The 20479-nt window shown below is 43.7% G+C and overlaps 1 protein-coding gene across 1 annotated transcript in view; it reads left to right on the forward strand.

Moving 5' to 3' along the window:
- Positions 1-20479, forward strand: part of LOC130473192 (complement factor H-like) — a 75354-nt gene that overhangs the window by 46810 nt on the left and 8065 nt on the right. The window contains exons 15-19 of the mRNA XM_056844721.1: positions 3165-3228; positions 11411-11570; positions 11908-12497; positions 13567-13685; positions 15163-15339. Of these exons, the coding sequence (XP_056700699.1) occupies positions 3165-3228; positions 11411-11570; positions 11908-12497; positions 13567-13685; positions 15163-15339 (1110 nt within the window). The remainder of the gene's footprint in view (positions 1-3164; positions 3229-11410; positions 11571-11907; positions 12498-13566; positions 13686-15162; positions 15340-20479) is intronic.

Below are 20479 nucleotides of genomic sequence, written 5' to 3' on the forward strand. Positions count from 1 at the left end.
CCAGGTTGGGGAAAACTGTATGCATTGGCTTAAATGATCAGGGGTGAAACTGCATGCTAATGGAGGCATGAATATAGAAGAGCAGTCTCCCAAGTTCAAATCAAGCCCAACCCTTTAAATACTGCTCTGTAATTGGCTGACTTCCTTCCCCCAGACCCAACTGCTGCATAAAAAAGCATGTTAAGAACAAAAAACAAAAAATGGAGCAATCTGAAAGAGGGGGGAAGAGAAATCCAAGCCTCGTTTTAAAAAAGGCTTTCTTTTGCTCAGAAAGAGCTCCAAGGAAGCAGGAAGCACTTGAATCCCTGCCTCTTTACACACTGCTTCCTGATTGGCTGTGAGAGAAGCCAATCTTCTGTGCTTCCCCTGTTTGGCTATCTGCATGCTGCCTTGAAGAGGGGTTTGGAAAAGGGTGGGGCAAAGCTGAACCCGAGAACAGAGTATGCATGCTGTGTGACTCTGGAATGAGCCAGGATGAATGGTTTAATTTGGGCCAGAAGAGGAATGGGAAAAGCCGGGTTCGTTTTGCGTTGAAACAGCGTTGAGCTTCCCAGGAATGAGGTATTGTACATACTGAAAAAATTGATCCTGGCTGAAATAAGGAAAAAAGGAGGGTAAAGCGACCATTCATAAATGACCTATAACAACTAAATAACAAAAATTGATCCAATTCTGGCAAAGTTAAGCAGTCTTCTTGATTTTGGGGCACAGAGTTAAATTTTGCTCTTTGAAATCAAAGAGATGAAAAGTATTCGGGAACTACATGTAAAGTATTGCTGATGTCGAGATTTTTTTTGTCTGTGAGGTCAAAATATTCAGGTGCAGTGACTGGTTCTATTATCTGGGCCAAATCAGATGTGACTGATTCTGCAACTCTCCTTATATTTTCAAACTTTATTCTTGGGGAAACAGGTTGCTGATTTGTATTAAGTAGGGCTGTCGATTTGGTTCGTCCCGAACCGAAAAACAGCAGAATTTTCCCCAATTTGGCGGTTTCTACTTCGGATAGAACCGAAGTTAAAAAAGGCGGGAAAACAATGAGCTGAACTTGGTGAGTTCGGGCGGATGCCGAATAAATTCATACAAATTCGCCGCCCCCAAAGGAGCATTCTCCCGCAGCCAATCAGTGGCCAAGCTGGGTCTTCTTCTGGGCAATCAGTCGCGGGTGAGTGCGTGAGCCCGGCTGCTGCACGGCCCGGGGAGAGAAAGAAAGAGTATCTGTGTGTATCAGAGAGATATCCCCGTGGGGGTGTGTGCACATTTTTTTTTCCAGCTTGCCTTTCAGTCAGACCCTCGGGCCAGGGTAATGGTATGGCTCAACTGCTGAGGCAACCAGACCCCCGGGCTGGGGTAATGGTACGGCCTAACTGCCGAGGCAACCAGACCCCCGGGCCGCAGTAATGGTATGGCCCAACTGCCGAGGCAACCGCGATGGCCTTCTCCCAACTGCCAAGGCAGCCAGACCCCCGGGCCGGGGTAATGGTACAGCCCAACTGCCAAGACCCTTCTTGCAAGAATCCCCAAGTTTTGTAAAGATTGGATTAGAGGGTCCTGAGATATGGGGCCCAGAAGGGGTCCCCCCCAAAATCGCCCACAGGAATAAAGCCACTTAAAGCACATTGGCAGCATTCCACAGCTCCGGAGGGTAGCTTTCAGGGTAGCTTGAAAAATGCCCCCTCAGAGCCGCAGAAAGCCGCGAATGTGCTTTAAATTGATTTATTTGGCCGAATTTATTCCCGAACTCCGAATCTCATGCCGAATTGCATGGATCCGAATCAGAGTTCGGACTTCGGCATTTCCCAAATTAAAACTGGCCAAATTTTGTTGAAATGGAATTTTACCGAATTTTTTTCAACAGCCCTAGTATTAAGATTAGGGTTCATGGGGACTGGAGGAGGGTCCTAAAGCTTGGCTCTCCACCCCGTTTTCCTCACTTGAAATGGCCCTAGGGAGCCACTATTTGTCCAGTGGGGAAAATCTATGTGTACTGGTGCACATATTAGTTCCTGAACATTACAAATGGCAGCTTAGGAAAGTATCACCAGGAGGAAGGCTTAAGTCCCCTCTCCTTGTGCACTACAGTCCCAGTCTGAGAGAGAACCCGTTATGCCTGATAATTTAGTTTAGAAAATTATGGGGATCTGTGGAAATGGGCACATTTGATCGATTGTTTTAGAACATTTCTGTGTCTCATTTCTACCCAAATTGGTTCCCAAGGTGGTGAATATCAAAATAGTTCAACATTATAACAGCATTATTATTAAAGCATATATAAAATAAACAATTCAATGAAAACATATGAACACACATAAGAAATACAGTAAGGGATTAGGGACATTAACAGTTACTATGGGTACACCAAACCAAACAAAAAAGTCTTCACCTACTGGCAGAAGACAACAATAGAGGAAGACAGAAACATTTCCTTAGGGAGGAAGTTCCGAAGTTTTGGCACCCAAGTTGCCACCTGTCTAGCCTCAGATGGCGGAGGCACCTGAAGCAGGGCCTTCAAAGATGACCAGAGTAGACAGATGGGTTCACATGGGAGAAGGCAGTCCTTAAGGTATTTGGCTCTGTCAGTTGTGGGGGGGGGGGGAGAATGTAACTAAGGAGAAAACAAATGGTGAAGTTTATTGAGGCTGAAAAGAAAAAGAAAATAAGGATTAATAAATAAAGATCAAAATGTTTCCTTTACAAAGACACTGTGAAGATAACTCCTTCACACAAGGAGACCTGAAAACAATACATCATTCTATTTATAGATTACAGTCATTTTTTTGGTGTGGGCTACAGGAGCTCCAGATACAGGAGCTTCTTTATGTTTCATTAGTTTTATTTATTTCAAGACTCAAGATCTGAACCAAGCATTTGTGGTTTACTGTAGCCATTTCCCTTAGTTATTATTTCAGCATTTTTGTGCGACTAGGGCAACATATATATTTTTCAGCTTTAGTACAAACCCAGATTTCTCATAGTTTGTGTGCATACCCAAACTGCAATATAGATGCATGTTGCTCTGTTCACACAAATGACAGATACTGCATTGATACTGTTCACCCCACATCTTTCTACTATTTGAAGTAATATATGTAAAACACAATGAAAGCATTCTTTATGCTATTTTGGTTAATTTTGTAACAATAGATGTTGTATCTACTTTCTAGATGCAAGCTGTGGAAACCCCCCTACAATTGCCAATGGTGCTTCAGTGAATGGTACTCAAGGAAGGTATCTTCCTGGATCAAAAGTAGAATATCATTGCAATGAAGGTTTTAACATTAGCGAAATAAGATTTTCAACGTGCAAAAATAGGAGCTGGACCACAATGCCTGATTGCAAAGGTAACATTGTGTGTTTTCGTTGAAAATTAGGGGCTCCCTGGTGTAACCCTCTTGCTCTTTTAGAGCATGCAGGAGAAGATCAGAATGAAGAACTCTAGCAAGTTTATACAAATGCAACAAGCCAAAGACCTCTAGAAAAAGTCGCACTTATTCTATGCCAACTAAATAGTACTAAAAAAATAGGGACGTGTAGTAGCACCAAAATCTAGAATTTAGAACTGTAGAACTTCCAAATATCCAGAACTCCATTAAAGTCAACAGGAACAGCAAATTTCCACTTAAAAAAAACTTTTTACAAAGTTTCCCTGATCCCTCTGACCCTTGCCCAGTGTCTATGCCAACCTCAAAGAGTTGTGACAAATGCACATAGCAACAGGCAGCAGAGCCAGGAATTAGGAAATGATTGCAATCTGGGCATGAACTGTGCAAATGCTACCAGGGCAGCACTGGACAGGGCACAGTGGAGCACAGGACAGCTGGTTGTGGGGAGTGGGCAAACACCCTGGGCAGCGCTGGCAGGCAGGCAATGGTGAATGGATGGGCACATCACAGTTGAGTGAGTGAGCACAGTCTTGGAGGAGTAGTTGCAAGAAGGAAAGGGACAGCAGGAGGAGGCAGCATACTGAAGCACGGCATATCCTGTACCCTGGATGGGAGTGTGACTTTCTTTCTTTCTCAAAGTGCACGTCAAAGAAATCCAGCAATGTTCCTGCAGCCTTTCCTATATGCCAGCATCCTGTACTGTGCCCATATTTCACACTGCTGGCAAACTCTCCCTGCCCCCAGAAAAAGTATTTCATTTTGCTACAGCAGCACACAATAAAAATGAAAATAGTACATAATCATACAGTCAAAATCTGTAATCATCTTATACTCTAATAGCAAAGTCAGCCAAATCTTTGGATACTTAAATCTGGTGACTGGAGTTGTCAATGGGTAGGACAGATCATTCTACAAACCTGAAAAAGGTCCCAGGTTTGCGGAGTAATGTGAAATCTAAAACAAAAAAATAGGAGGTGTTTAAAACAAATCTGAAAAGGCTAAAAGGAGCTTCTGTAGCTTTAAGCTACAGGGCAGGACCTCATGTAGCCCTTAGTGGCTAGACGACCACAGCATTCCAGGCTTCAACATCTGTGAGTAAAAGGCAGGGGAAGGGGAAGGGCCCTTTCCAGGTCTATCTGGACCTTTTCGGGAGGACTCACTGGGGCCAGGCCTAGGGTTCCCAGCTCCAAGTTGGGAAATTCCTGGAGATTTTGTGGTGACATCTGCAGAGGGCAGGGTTTTGGAAGGGAAAAGGCCTCAGCAGTAGGGCTGTTGAAAAAAAAATTCAGGAAAATTTGGATTCGGCAAAATTCACCCCTTTTTTATTCAGGAAATGCCAAACTCCGAATTCCCCCTATTCGGATTTGTGGAATTCGGCTTGGAATTTTGTGTTCCTGAATAAATTCGGCTGAATAAAGCTGGCAGCAGTTCAGAGACCCACTGCCCGCCTTCCCGGGGCTCCCAGGAAAGCGGACGGGTGGCTCTTTAAACTGCTCCGTGCTGCCGGAGCAGTTCAAAGACCCACACGCCTGCCTTCCCGGGGCTCCCAGGAAAGCGGGCTGGTGGCTCTTTGAACTGCTCTGCGCTGCCATGGCTGGCAGTGTGGAGCAGTTCAAAGAACCCCTGCCTGCTATCCCAGGAGCCTCGGGAAGGGGGGTGCGGGGGCTTTAAAGTGCTCTGCTCTGGCAGCGTGGAGAAGTTCAAAGACCCCCCGCCCGCTTTCCCGGGAGCCCTGGGAAGGCGGGAGGGGGGCTTTAAACTGCTCCACAGAGATTGGGGGGGAGATTGGGGGGAGGGAAGGCGATCCCGGGGCCAGGATCACCTGGGAGATTGGGGGGGATTGGGGGGAAAGGGAAGGCGATCCTGTCCCCTGCCGGGTTGAGCTCTCTGGAAGGCAAACTTGCAAGCATGTTGAATTTTTACCGCAATCCCCCAAACTTGCCGAGTTTGGGACCGCGGTTTTCCGCCGTTTTGCGGTTTGGCTCCATCCGAACTGAAAACTGCCAGATCAGGTGAAATTCGGCTGTTTTCCAGTTCAGATGGAACCGAATCGACAGCCCTACTCAGCAGGAGGTGGATATCCCCAAGCCTGGCAGCAGCCTCTGGGTGAGTTGCTACCACCTTGATTTGCATGACTCAACTAAGCCTGGCTGCTTGCTACTGATCAACAGCAACCACCCTATGAAAGCCAATGTGGTATAGTGTAGAGCTTCAGAGCAGAGTCTGCAAGACCCAGGTTCAAATCATGCTGTGAAAGCTCACTGGGTGATTTTGGACCAGTCGCATACTCTCAGCCTAACCAACTGCACAGGATTGTTATGTGAATAAAAACGAGGAGGAGAGACTAATGTAAGCTGCTTTGGCCCCACTGTGGAGAAAGACTAGTTTTCCAAGGCAGAGGCTGTAGAGGGGGAGGAGACAGAAAACTTAAGACAGAAGGGCAGATGAAGGTAGGCTGGCTGTTGGGTGGGAAGGAGATAGGGTTGCTAACTCCAGGTTGGGAAATTCCTGGAGATTTGAGGAGTGCAGCTAAGGGAGGGTGAGGTTTGAGGAGGAGAGGGACATTAGAAGGGTATAATCCCATAGATTCCACCCTCCAAAGCAGCCATTTCCTCTAGTGGAGCTAGGGTTGCCAACCTCCAGGTGGGGACTGGAGATCACCTGGAATTACAATGGTTCTCCAGATGACAGAGATTACTTACCGGAAGCCTGTTCTACCCTGGTCTTCTACGTGTTATATTGACCTTTTGTCCATGTCGACTGTACATTTTTTCTTCTATTAATTTTGTTGTATGTACCTTTCAAATTTTATGTTGCACCTGAACAGCAATGACTGTGGCAGCATTTGCCAATTAAGTGTAGAGCACAATGTATTTATATATAGTTGTGAAGAAATGTACACTAGTTGAAGAACTACTGCGCTTTGTATTATTTTTGTTTATTAACTTGGATGTAAGTACGTAACATTTTTGCCATAATATTGGATAGCCATAGTAGCTGTTTTTATTGAATAGACCAATGAGTAACATCTAACTCCCAGCCCACCTGCTGAAGAGTAGCATGGGATAACGGTATATGGGACTCCACTTGGACTTCAGCCACTGCATGATTCCCCTGGAGGCTGCCCCAACAGCCCCCAAGCTTGGCATGTCCCCTGAAAGACCCTCCCTCCTCCCCAAAAATCCCTTAATGGGATCGCCAAGGTGGGGAAAAGGGGCATGTAGGCCAGTTTCCCCCCCCCAAACTGGATTCGGCCCCATGCTAACACTGCCAACAATACTGTAACCGTGAGCTAAAACCATGCAAAATACAGGGAGGGAGGGAGGGGCAATGACGAGAGACCAACTGAGCCAAGAAATAAGGCAAGGTTAAATAAATACCCAGCTGATGGACATCAGATGCACAGTTCTCCTTTTGGTCTGCCAGCTGGGTATTTATTGAGCCTTGCCTTGTTGCTTGGCTCAGCTGGCCTCTCTGCATCAGTTTCTTTTCTCAAGAAGCCAGACCAAGCTTTCTGAGGAATAGATTTCACATAGGGTTGCCAACCTCCAGGTACCAGCTGGAGATCTCCTGCTATTACAACTGATCTCCAGCAGATAGAGATCAGTTCACCTGGAGAAAATGGCCACTTTGGCAATTGGAGTCTATGGCATTGAAGTCCCTCCCCTCCTCAAACGCAGCCCTCCTCAGGCTCTGCCCCAAAAGCCTCCCGCCAGTGGTGAAGAGGGACCTGGCAACCCTAGCTTCACATTGCTCCTCTAGCAAGAAGCCTAGCCTGTTTTCTATAGAAGTTAATGAGATTCTGAATATTAAAAATTATTCTTAATATCCAAAACTATAAAATTCAGATTCTGAATTGTCTGTAACTATACCATTATTTGATGCTTCCAAATATTTCCAAATCTGGAATGCACATCCCTGCTACACAAGTAGCCCAAAATGAACTTCCTCTCTAATCCTCAACTTCAGAATCAGAATGATCTTTCAAATTAAGGTTCATTTCAGCGTTGCTTGAATATTCCAAGTAAGACATTGGTCTTATACCTGGTTCTTGGGCCTCATCAGAAACTTTTAATAGATTCCTTGGTGACAAGTTCAGTACTTGCAGATTAGCTTCTTTACACAGCCACTAGATCAATGTCTTCTTTAACTGATCTTCAACAACAATGCACAGATACAGGTGAATATTAAATAACTTCACATCAGTTGTTGGCAAAGTTGATGGCCATGCCCCAGAGATCATTGCAACAAAGAGACTTTCTTTGAAAGACATTGGAGGTTCCTTCACAGGCCAGCCAACATGAAAGGATTCCTTGAGGGTTAAAATTTTGAAACCACCAAACTAGGACATGCCTAAATTCAACAATTTTCCTAAGGTTTGAAGGTTGTTCCTGAGAGGTCTCTTAAACAACCAAGCAATTTTGTTTATCTTTCTACTCTATACTTTACTGCCTACCTGACATCCTAGAACCACAGAGGTTCTTGGTCCTTCTAACTATTGCATCATCCTGTATGTCTTTCTATATCCCACCTTAGAATCTTATTTATTTACAGGCTCAATATTTAACATACAATTTTGTTCAGTCTCTTTGGCAGGACAATTCTGGTTTAGATGTATTAATTCCTTGGCAACTTATTCTCATTTTATATCTTATCAGAAAAGCCATGTGGACGTCCCCCCCAAATCTTTGATGCATCATTTTCTAGCAGAGAGAAGGCAATCTATCAGCCTGGAGAAATAGTACATTATATGTGTCATCCAGGATTTGCTGCTGATGGGCCCCTCAATGTAACTTGCAGAAAGGGACAATGGACAGAACCTCCTATCTGTGAAGGTATGATGTTTGTTTTGCTTGGGCAGTAATCTCCAATCTGGTGGATCTTGAAAGAGAGCAGTGAAATACCTGGGGTTTAACAGCACAAGGGATAGAGGATGGTCTTGTGGGTTTTCTCTTGGTTGGAGTTTAGACTCAAATAGCCAGCTGCTCTTCATTGTTCATGGTGGAGTGCAATAGACAAGGACCTCATCAAGAAACTTCAGTATGTAGAGCTCATTGCTGAAGCACAAACTTTGCATGCAGATGGTCCCATGACTAATTTCTGGCACCTCCCATTAAATCATTTAAGGTAAAAAGAGTTCTGGGTAGATCCTGTCCACTGAAGAGTGGCTGTTAGTAAAACAGGTAATAATCTGCTTAGATGGTTATTCATTTGACCCTATATAAGGTAGTTTCCTATGTTTATGGTGTAGGATAATCTGGAACAAACAACCTTGTACTTCTTTCCTACAGGCCACATTAGTCCCCTGCTCCTTATCCTCCTGGCTAATCTTCTTCTCTGATATCTGAGCAATCTACCCACGTTTAGAGGAAAGCTTAGTCATGCATCATTTCTCATCCCCCTTGCCCCCACCAGCCCAGAATGGAATGGAGACAGGTGGCTGGGAAATCTATATCGATCCGACATTCACTTTTAAAAATTTACATAATTGAAAGTGTATCCTTATCAGGCAGCAAAAATGTGTCTGGAAAGATGGTCAGGAGGCTGTCATGCCCCTGAAGGGAAAAACAGCCACTCAGCTGTTTCATCCCTGAACCTACCAGAGTGTTCCTCCAGCATCCAATCACCTTTCAGAGGAAGTATGGAATGTTGGAGGGAAGCACAGCAGGAAGGGGGGTCAGATCAGCCTGGGGGAGAGAGCTGAGATCAGGTCTACCTCAGCAAAAGATCAGACAGTTTGAATAGTATCTCTGTTTGGTAGCTTGGCAGAGTGATTTAGCTGTACCTCTGGGAGAGGCCTGCCTGTGGTGATGAGCATACCTTGTACCACTTAGTATGACTCTTGGGAATGGGCACGTTGGTGTGGGTGGAATCCTGTGTGTATGAAAGGTTCCAACCGAGTGGCTAGTCAGTGAAAGACTCTTTGCACCTGAATGCATTAAAGAGAATTCAAACCACACTCAGAAGCCATAACTACCTTGTTCTCCCCCTGATCTCGGAGGACATCTGCATCAGCGGGTGCTTTCCTTCCTATGCTCAGGGAGAGGCAGCTCTTTCTAATATAATATTTCTGTTCTTTGGTTGTTTGATCCAATCTGTTATCCATGTTAGGCATGCAGCATGGTAGTACAATTTAAGATTTGGTAATACTAGTCCGCCTCTTTTCTTGTCATCTTGCAGTACTTTGAATCTTACTCTTGGTTTTTTCTCATTCCAAACAAAATTGTTTAATTGTCTTTGCCAAACTTCTGTCGTTTTGTCTGTAAGACTTGTTGGTAGGAATTGAAATAGAAAGTTGAGTCTTGGAAGTACATTCATCTTAATTGTAGATATTCTTCCTAGCCAAGAGATATTCATCTTAGACCATCTATTTAAGTCTTTTTCTATTTGTCCCCAAACTCTCTCATAATTTGTTTTGAATAATATTTTGTTTTGGGATGATGTGTTTATTCCAGGATATTTTATCGGGTCTTTAGTTATTTGGCAACGTGTTGTTTTACAGATTTGCTTCTTCTCTTCCTTTGAGAGATTAAATGTCTTTATCTTTGTCTTGTTTTTGTTTAGTTTGTAACCAGAATATTTGGCAAATCTGTTGATGTGGCATTGTAGATGCATAATTGTGTCTATTGGGTTTTGACATATTAAAACAACATCATCTGCATAGCTTTTGATTTTGTGTTCTTCATTTCCTCTTTGGAGACCTCTGATTTTTGGATCAAGTCTTATGTAATTTGCCAAAACTTCCATTGACAAATCAAATAACATTGGAGAGAGCGGACATCCTTGTCTGGTACCCTTTTCTATTTTGAATTCTGATGAGAGAGTTCCATTAATTAAAAGTTGTGCTTTTTGTGTAGAATATATAGCATTGTATATCGTTATGAAGGTGTCTCCACAGCCGATTTGTTTTAGAATGTTCATTATAAAATCCCAGGAGACATTTTCAAACGCCTTCTCTGCACCAAGAAAGATCATTGCCACCTTTGTGGATTTCGATTTTATATGTTGCATGGCACTGAGGACTCGTCTAACATTGTCTCTCATAAGTCTCTTGGGAATAAATCCCTTTTGGTGTGGGTGTACCACTTTGGTTATGACCCTTTGAAGTCTTTTGGTTAGAATAGAGATGAATAATTTATAATCCACGTTTAACAGAGAGATTGGTATGTAGGCCTGCGGAAGATATGGGTCAGCCCCTTCTTTAGGTATCAAAGATATATGAGCTTCTTGCCATGTTGTAGGACTTTTCCCTTTTACTATTATCTCATTAAAAAGCAATAGCAAAATGGGTGTAAATCTCTTTGTCTTTTAACCTATACTTACCTATTGTCCTAGAGCAGTGATGGTGAACCTTTTAGAGACTGAGTGCCCAAACTGCAACCCAAAACCCACTTATTTATCGCAAAGTGCCAACACGGCAATTTAACCTGAATATTGAGGTTTTCGTTTAGAAAAAACAACTCATACATTAACATCTTTTGTCTTAAAAGAAAAACACAATAACAGAACTTTCAATGATGCAAACAACTTTTTATTGAAAGGTAAACGTTTGCATTTGGCATGCTTTAGAACAATTAATGTGATTTTTGCTGTTGTATACATGCTGATAATTTGTCTAACCTTGGCTCATACTTTGTAAGTTTGAGAGCAACACATGCAGCACTCAGGTCATCTGTTAGTCTGTTTCTGGTGTCAGATTTTATATAATTCCAAGATGAAAACAGCTGCTCACAAGCATACGATTATCCAAACAAAGTAAGAAAAGCAATCCTAAGTGCTTTCATTGACTTAAAATTATTTGGCAGAGAATTCCACACTTTAAGGATTTCATTTTCAGAATGAAAATGTGCTGTCCTTTGTCATCCCTTCTATCTTCTCAAGTGTTTCACGCAGGTCATAGAATTTATTTCCTGAAATTCCATAGAATTCAGCTTTCCTGAAATTCTAATAGCTCCATTCCAGATTTCCTAAATCTAACCAGTGTAAGCAGGAAAGATCAAGTTCTTCAAATTTGGCTTTATCCACAGATTCTTGCGATTCGCACACAACCAACAGCATTTTCAGTTTCGGGCCCTCCCCTTCGGGCTGACTTCTGGCCCTCGGGTCTTCACGAAGGTGCTAGTGACTCTCGTGGCTCACCTGAGAGAGAAGAGGATCCACTTATTCCCCTATCTCGATGACATCCTGGTGAGCACTCCATCAGAACAGTTGACAGTCCAACACACAAACACTGTACTGCAGACCTTGGAGAGTCATGGGTTTCTAGTGTATCAGGGCAAGAGCAACCTTTGCCCATCGAGAACTATTACTCACCTGGAGGTAATCATAGACACGAATTGAAACATGATTCTACTTCCACCGGACAAGGTCTCAACCATCACAGCCCTAGCAAGAAAGGTCATCCTGGCCAAGTCAACAGGCCTGACTACCCTAGGGTCTCATGGTGGCCTGTATTGGATCGGTGCCGTGGGCATGCTTTCACATGCGGGAACTGCAGTGGTCCCTGAAAACTTTTCAATTACAGATACTCCAGAAGAGGGATGTCCGTGTCATCATTCCATATCCAGTGAGGGTCAGCCTCAAATGGTGGACATTAGCATCCAACCTTTCCAAGGGGCAGACTTACCTTCTGACCTTCACAACCCAAATATTTACAGATGCCAGCCTGGAAGGCTGGGGAGCAACCTTTCGTCACCACATGGCTCAGGGTCATTGGAACCAGGCCGAGAAAAGGATGCATATAAACAGGTTGGAGCTTCGAGCCATTCGGAAGGCCCTGCTGGAGTTTCAGCCATTGATACAAAATCATCACCTCTTGTTGAGAATGGACAACATATCAGCAAAGGCCCACATCAACAAGGAAGGAGGGTCTCGCTCCTCCTCCCTACACGCAGAGGCAACGGCCATCTTAAGCTGGGCAGAAAAACATCTGGCCTCACTCAGAGTGGAGCACATCAAGGGAGAGATGAACACGCAAGCAGACTGGCTCAGCTGTCAACAAGTAGACGAAGCAGAGTGGGCATTGAAGAGGGAGGTGTTCCTACAGATAGTAGAAAGGTTCGGACTACCTCTCGTAGATGTATTCACCTCGCACAAGAACCATCAGACACCAAGGTTTCTATTGAGATTCTACCATCAGAGGGCAGAGGGAGTGGAGTCCCTGGAGTCCCTTTGGCCTCGGGGTCTTCTGTATGCTTTCCCCCCTCTTCCAATCCTCCCCAGGGTGCTTTGAAAGATTCATCAGGAGGAGGCCCATGTAATTCTGATTGCCCCTCATTGGCCACGAAGGCCTTGGTTTCCTACATTGAGAGAGCTGTCAGTTCATGAACCATGGCCACTTCCAGCAGTTCAGGACCTTCTCTGCCAGGGACCTCTGCTCCACCCGGATCCGGCTTGGCTAAAACTGACCGCCTGGGTCTTGAAAGGAAGAGGCTTTTAGACCTGGGGTACTCTCAGAGGGTAGTCGATACCATGCAAGAGGCTAGAAAGGAGTCCAGCAGAAGAATCTACAATTTCTCCTGGAAGGTTTTGCTCGGTGGTGTAGCCGAAAGGGCATAGAGCTGTTGTCAATCTCCATGAGTGACCTTCTGGAGTTCCTTCAGGAAGGTGTATCACAGAACCTAAAAGCTTTGAAAGATTGCACATTGCACAGACAATTAGCAGCAATAGCAACAGTGATTCCTCAACTGGACGGTTTTCCGGTCACTAGGCATCCACATGTCTCTGCCTTCCTTAAAGGAGTAGCGGCAACGCCCAACCCACTGATTCAGTGCTTTCCCACCTGGCGACTGCACGTAGTCCTTCAGGCTCTGACAAAACCTCCGTTTGAACCCCTCAAAGAAGTGTCCCTGAACCATCTTAGGATGAAAGTCCTGTTTCTAGTAGCTGTGACCTTGGCTAGGAGGGTGTCGGAGCTAGGTGCACTTTCAGCCAGAAAGAGCTTATGCATCTTTCACACTGATAAAGTCATCCTGCGTACCGATCCGACCTTCAAACCTAAAGTAAGTTCCAGGTTCCATAAACAGCAGGAACTTCACCTACCTTCCTTTTGTCCCAGTCCATCTCACCCAAAAGAGAAGAGCTGGCTCACTTTAGATATGGAAAGAGCTTTAAGTATCTACTTGCCCAGAACAGAGACCTTTCATCATTCTGAATCCCTCTTCATCTCTGTCTCTCCCCCCAGTAAGGGGAGTAAGATGTCTAATGCTGCTATCAGCAAATGCATTCGTCAGTGCATTCAAGTCTGCTATCAATACAGCAAAGTTCCAGTGCCGTTGGGCATTACAGCGCATTCAGTGCGCAGTACAGCCACTTAAGCAGCCTTTGCTAGGCAGGCATCAGTGGAAGAAATGTGCGAAGCTGCGACGTGGTCGAGCCCTTCAACTATCGTTAGGCATTATAGAATAGACTCATTCGTGTCAGTCGATGCAGCCTTTGGGAAAAGAGTCCTCCAGAACATGGCTTCAGATGAGTAATGAGTTATTTACCTACAACCTCTGCTTCAGAGAGCTTTATGTTCTACTTGCATACCACAAAGGTTATCTCGCAACAATGAACCGAAAGCTACCCTAAGAACATTTTGTAATTGAGGGGAAGTTTTAGAGTTCTAAACAAACCTGGTCCGCCCCAAATCATAAGAGGCTGTGAGGGAGAGAATTTTGAGAGTGGCAGTTAGAGCTGTGACAGTTGTGAACTGACAGTTTACTGGAAGAGAAGAAAAAAGGCAGAGCTTGGAAACAGGTATGTAAGCTGTAAGCTGTCTGGTGGAGGATTTTCTGCTCAGGAGTGCAAAGGAACACATTTTGGATCAGACTGGGTTCCATAACCTGTTATATAAGGAAAATAGCTCTAAGGTTTATAGAGTGAATCCTAAGAGTTTAATTGGAGATATGGGTGTGCACACATGCTGTCAAGTCACAAGTGACTTATGGCGACTCCATAGGGTTTCCAGGCAAGAGATGTTTGGAGGTGATTTGCCATTGCCTAACTCTGCATCACAACCCTAGTAGTCCTTGGAGATCTCCCATCCAAATTCTAACCAGGGCCAACCCTGCTTAGATTCTGAGCTATGAAGAGATCAGCCTAGCCTGAGCCTATCAAAGTCAGGTTTAATGGTTGATAGCTCTGGTGAAGAGCTATCCCAGGCCAGTTTAAGAGAGAAACTGGGGAAATATGTTAATGTTCCTAACTCCTACAAGTGAAGAAACACTGTGTAAAAGAAACTTAAGTTTAAGAAACAAACCAGAGGCGGCCGAAAGGAAGCCCTCTTAGTAGAAAATAAAGATTCAAACACTTGTATGTGAAACACCTTGATACATTTGGAAGTACAATAAATCAGTTAAACTTAACCATCTCAATCTTCTCAGTTCTGTTATTCTGTTACAGTCAACATTTCCTGTTGTTGAAGATTTGCTAACCTGACTTTTAAATCCCACACAAAGAGACAAATAAAACTATTTTAAATTGTATTTACAAAAAGCATTTTGAGTGCCAAATATTTCTGACCATCATATTATTTTAAATTACCCCCCTGTCATAATCTTCCACAGTTACTTTGCCCTCATTGCTCCTTTCATCCTGCCCAACTGGTTTCCCAGTCCACTACTGGCAACCCAGGTGTAATTAATACTCATGCGGGGGGGGGGGAGAATTGTATACTTCCATTGACAAAGTATAGTAGGTTGAGTGATGGGAAGATGCAGCATCTTTGCAACAGAAACATTCAAATTTTTCTTTTATAACCTATGAGTAATAACAGCATATCATTTCCCTATTAAAGATGCAGCCTGCGGAGAGCCACCTACAATTACCAATGCTGATATTATCAGTGGCCGAAGAGCAGTTTACAAGCCTGACCACCATGTGCAGTATCGATGTCATGCAGGGTTTGAAATGTCTGGATCAGATAATGTGACGTGTGGAATTAAGGTGTGGTCAAAACCACCAACATGTGAAGGTAAGTGTTGAACGTGAGCCTGGAGAAGGCAAAATGAAATGAAATTGCAACTAACAGACCAATGTTTTCTGATCTACAGATATGGGAGGATTTTTCTTGAGTTAAAACTAACTACAGGTCAAAAGTTTGGCTTTTAGTGCATTTAATAGTAACAGCTATCTGCCATCCATATATATTGAGTATAAAAGGAAAAAGTTTGGCTTTTAGTGCATTTAATAGTAACAGCTATCTGCCATCCATATATATTGAGTATAAAAGGAAAAAATGCAAAGAATCATTAAAAGATGTAAAAGAAACAAAGCAGTTAAACAAACTTTCAAAGCAACTAAAGCTGAGAATACTCTAGGATCTTAGGAATGGCAATACTCGGATAAAACCAACAAGTCCAGTTAAAACTTCAGTTAACCCCTTTACGCTGAACAGAGATTAAAAAAACAAACATCCATAGCTGGAAAATCTTAGCCAAATGCCTGAGTCAATACTTTAAACTTTTCATGTTAATTTAAGATCTGTATTTCAGTCTATCAACATAACCATCATTCAAGTTTATGCCCCAACTATAGATGCTGATGAGGAAGAATTTGAAAGCTTTTGTGCAAGTGTTCAGGAAGAAATTGATCACACACCTAAATGAGATGTTCTGATAATCATAGGTGACTAGAATGCAAAAGTAGGAATCAAAGCAGAATCAAATATTGTTGGCAGATTTGGGCTAGGGGCATGAATTGAAGCAGGAGAACGACTCATAGAATCCTGTGAAGACAACAATTTGTTAATTGCAAACACATGTTTCAGGCAACCAAACAGACAATTGTATACATGGACATCACCAGGCAGCCAGTATAGAAATCAAATAGATTACATAATTGGAAGCAAAAGATGGAGAAGCTCTATTCTCTCCTTGTAGCTGTGCCCCCCTTCTTGGCTGTATAAAATTTGACCATCGTGTTGTCCATGGCGACCACCCAGTGGCCAAAGCATACCTAATTGCTCTGAGCTCCAAGAAATTAATATGCAATCTAGCCTCAGCCGGGGACGAGGCTCCCTGTGCATGCAACCCGATACAATGGGCCCACCAGCCTGAGAGGGATGAGTCCATACCCAAGAAAATCTGAGGGTGGGAAGCCTGAAAAGGAACTCCAATAGTCAGATTACCCTCAGAAGCCCACCAGGCTAAGGACCTTATAACCGCCCCAGGAACTGATAAGTGTTTCCACGGGAGAACCACATTCAGGGTAAAACAGCGCAGAAACCAATTCTGTAGTGGTCTCTTCTGTAACCTTCTTTTGCCCACTAAAGCTGTAGTAGATGCCATCAATCCAAGCACCTTCTGAATGGACCTTGCCGTCTGGAATCTGAGAATTGGCTGAGAATTTACTCACCATCTTTTATATGGAACGGACATATTGGATGGGCAAGTAGGCCTGGCAGATAGTGTGTAAATTTGCCTCAGATAAAATCAATGACATGGGTAGTCTGAAGCCTGGACCTATCATAATTAACAAGTCCTAACGCTGCCAATGAATCAGTAGCAAAGATGACCTGGTCCACCAGGCCCTGCTGTGAATCCCCCATGAAAAGCCAATCGTCTAAGCAGGGGAACAGCGAACAACCCTTAAGGGTCAAATGTGCCACTACCGCTGCCAGGCATTTTGTGAATACACATTTTGTGAGAGTTGTGAAAATTCTCTTGTCCTCAGGCAAGGGCTCAATATGCTGGGATATTTTGTCCCAGAGAAAATATTGGCACCTAGCCATAATCATCAAAAAATTGGAGATTCTGAGTCCCAGGGCACCTGAGGCATAAATCTTTCGGTTCCATATTCTGAATCTTAGAAATATTGGTTTTAACAGTGTTTAAGATTCTATAGTTTCTATAGCTGATATTCATTTGTTGTCAATAAATATTTAACTCACTGAAAGTGATTTAAAATATGCTTATTTCTATAACTCAGTCCACTCAGATCGCAGGAAGTATTTATGATTTCAGTGTGGTGATGGCCACTATCAGTATTCTGTTTTGCCATTTGGATTGCCAATGGCTCACACAGTCTATACTAAATGTATGTCTGTATTTGTGGCCTATCTGAAGACAAAAAGGTGTCCAATGTATTTAGATGACATAACAGCCTCTTCCAAGGACCAATTAACATCTGACCTGTCCCTTATTACTTACAAGGTCTAGGCTTTAGGATAAATTGGATGGGACACCACCAAGGAAGACAGGAGTTGCTATGTGGAGAAAGGCAATGGCAAATCTCTGTTCATCTCTTGTTTTGAACAACCCATGGTTGGGATTGCCATGAGTTGATTGTGACTGGATGGCACATACTTCTTCTTCTTCAACTGCTCAGAGAACCATTTGAACTCATGGCTTTGGGCCCTCTGCCATTACTCATGCTGCAAACTATTTTCATTGTCATGATTACTTCTACTAGAAGGGTTTGTTAAATGAAACCTCCGAATGAAGGTCTTCTAGTTATCAAATTCCACCCTGAAAAGATGGTGTTGTGGCCTAGCCTTGTGTTTTTGCCAAAAGTTGTGAAGCAGTGAATACTGTGAAAGGTAACTAGGTTTCTAGATGTTGTATTTTACTAGAAAATACATTATCTTACTTAACCAGTTACCCCATAAGTAATGATTCAAACTTTGAATTAAGAAATTCTTTTTATTGTAGAAACTTCAGTATAAAAATATAAGGGTAAAACACAAAAGTACATCAGTTACAAATATATGAAAGTTACATTGTAGGAAAAAACTAACAAAATATTACAATGTTTAAGAAGATCTGTTCAGTAAAAATTACAGTAGAAATACCATATTCATATTCCTTTGGATGGGTCATGCTGATGGGGAAGATTCTTTAGACAGGCAGGCAGGCAGGCAGCATAGTCTGCTAAAGAACTCCCAACTATGGAACAATTTCTAATCCCTTATATACCTTTTACCATGGGAACTTTAATCGGTGATTAATCTTCACACTGAATCTCTTCCAAGATTTAAAACCAAGATTTAAAACATAACAACATCCTTCGAACCTATCTGGGAGGATTTTTAGCAAGGTTCTCTGATCTAGATATACATAGATAGATAGCAAAATTGTCAATGTTAAACCAATTAATCACAATATGAAGAGAAGGTTACTTAGAAAATGTGGGAAAAAAGGCTACTTAACTCAGTATAATGCAAGTCCATTACCCCCCACCGAAAGGTTTAAAAAGATGAGAGATTTCACATTCTTATCTTTGTTTTTATAAGCAAAGGCCGCATTGGCAGAGCGCCCAAATTCATTGTGCTACTGCCTAACAAGTAACCTTCAGTGAAATCTAAACATTGCCTCATTATACATGCCAGGTTCCTGGCAAGAGGCTATGTTTAATTAACATATCTTGCAAACATTTAATATACTTTTAGCTATATGGGCCTAGGATAGGGCTGTCGATTCGACAAGAAAAACAGTCAAATTTTCCCTGATTCGGCGGTTTCTACTTTGGATAGAACCAAAGTAAAAAAAGGCAGGAAATTGATGAACCGAACTCAGTGAGTTCGGGCAGACGCGGATAAATTCGTACAAGTTCGGCGCCCCCAAAGCAGCATTCTCCCGCGGCCAAGCGGGACCAAGCTGGACCTTCTTCTGGCCAATCAGTTGTGGATGAGTGTGTGATCCTGGCTGCTGCGCGGCCCGGGGAGAGAAAGAGAGACTGGGAGTGTCTGTTTGTGAGAGAGAGAGAGATCCCCGTGGGGGGGGGGTGCATGTGCACATTCGCAGCTTTCCACGGCTCCGGGGGGGCATTTTCGGAGGTAGAGGTCCCATTTTTGGAGGTAGAGGTGTAGCTTGAGGGAACCCTTCTTGCAAGAACCCCCAAGTTTTGTGAAGATTGGGTTAGGGAGTCTGGGTTAGGGGGTCTGGCAGGGCCTATCGGAATGAATGGGAGCAGGCGATCCTTAATGTGCATCTAGAGAGCGGCAAATCCAAGGTAAAACCTCCCGTGCGTAAATGGCCAGAGAGAGTCTGTGTGTGAGAGTCTGCTAGAGTCGTATTGGATTACTCCTGAGTCCTGACTCCCAGTCCCTGCTCCTGATTGAAGAGAAGAAGACATCCACAGTATGACCCATTTGGGGGCTTTTCTCTATAACTTTTTTCCTGTGTGTGGGTATGTGGCTGGGGGAGATTCTGTGTTTGTGTGTGTGTATGTGTGTATGAGGGGGGAAGCCAAAGGGGGGTGGGTTTACCTGTTCTGCTGGGTGGGACTGTGCTTTCTGCTGTTTTCACCGGTTGCCAACTTCGTCTGGAGTTAATTGTGGGTTAACAGAGTCTCTTTCTGGCTGGCTCCTATTGTTTCTAATGGGCTGTGCAGCCATTCCTGTTATTTATAATGGGTTAGCCTGTCATTCATTTTAGTACATCCCATGTCAGTGAGTCTGTCTCTGCCTGGCCCATTCTTCTCCTTCGTTTGGAATTTGCGTCTTCTGGTTCGGGGGGGGGGCTGTTCTGCTGGGGGGGCTTGATTGCCTCTGTGGAGTCTGATTTGGGGGGTTACCTGTCCTGGGGGGGCTTGATCTCTTTGCGAGTGTGATTGTTGCTGTGGAAGATTTGAATCCAGCAGCATGAAATCTATCAATACTGAAGATACGCAATATGCTCAGGTCGCTACGCAAGTAGCGTTATAAGATGCACTTTGGCTGTGTTGAAGTGAAAAGATACATACGTTACCCATGATACTTACGCTGTTTACTTACACTTTGAGCGGGATGCACTTTTGGCATAGTTACATCGGCTCTTAGAAGCCACGGACTGGCTTCTACTGTGTGTGTGTGTGTGTGGGGGGAAGCTAAAGAGGGGGTGACCTGTCCTGGTTGGGGGGCTTGATCTCTTTGTGAGTGTGATTGTTGCTGTTTTCACTGGTTGCCACCTTTGCCTGGAGGTCAGTGTGGGTCGGTGATGAGTCTCTCTCTCCCCAGAAACAATGGGAGGTTTTGCCTTGGATTTGCTATCCTCTAGATGCACATTACGGATCGCCTGCTCCCATTCATTCCAATGGGTAGATGGGGGGACCACATATCTTGGGACCCCCTGACTCAATCTTTACAAAACTTGGGGGTTCTCATAAAAAGGGTCCCCTGAAGCTACACTGAAAGT

This window comes from Euleptes europaea, chromosome 2, assembly GCF_029931775.1.
Source record: "Euleptes europaea isolate rEulEur1 chromosome 2, rEulEur1.hap1, whole genome shotgun sequence".
Lineage (NCBI taxonomy): Eukaryota > Metazoa > Chordata > Lepidosauria > Squamata > Sphaerodactylidae > Euleptes > Euleptes europaea.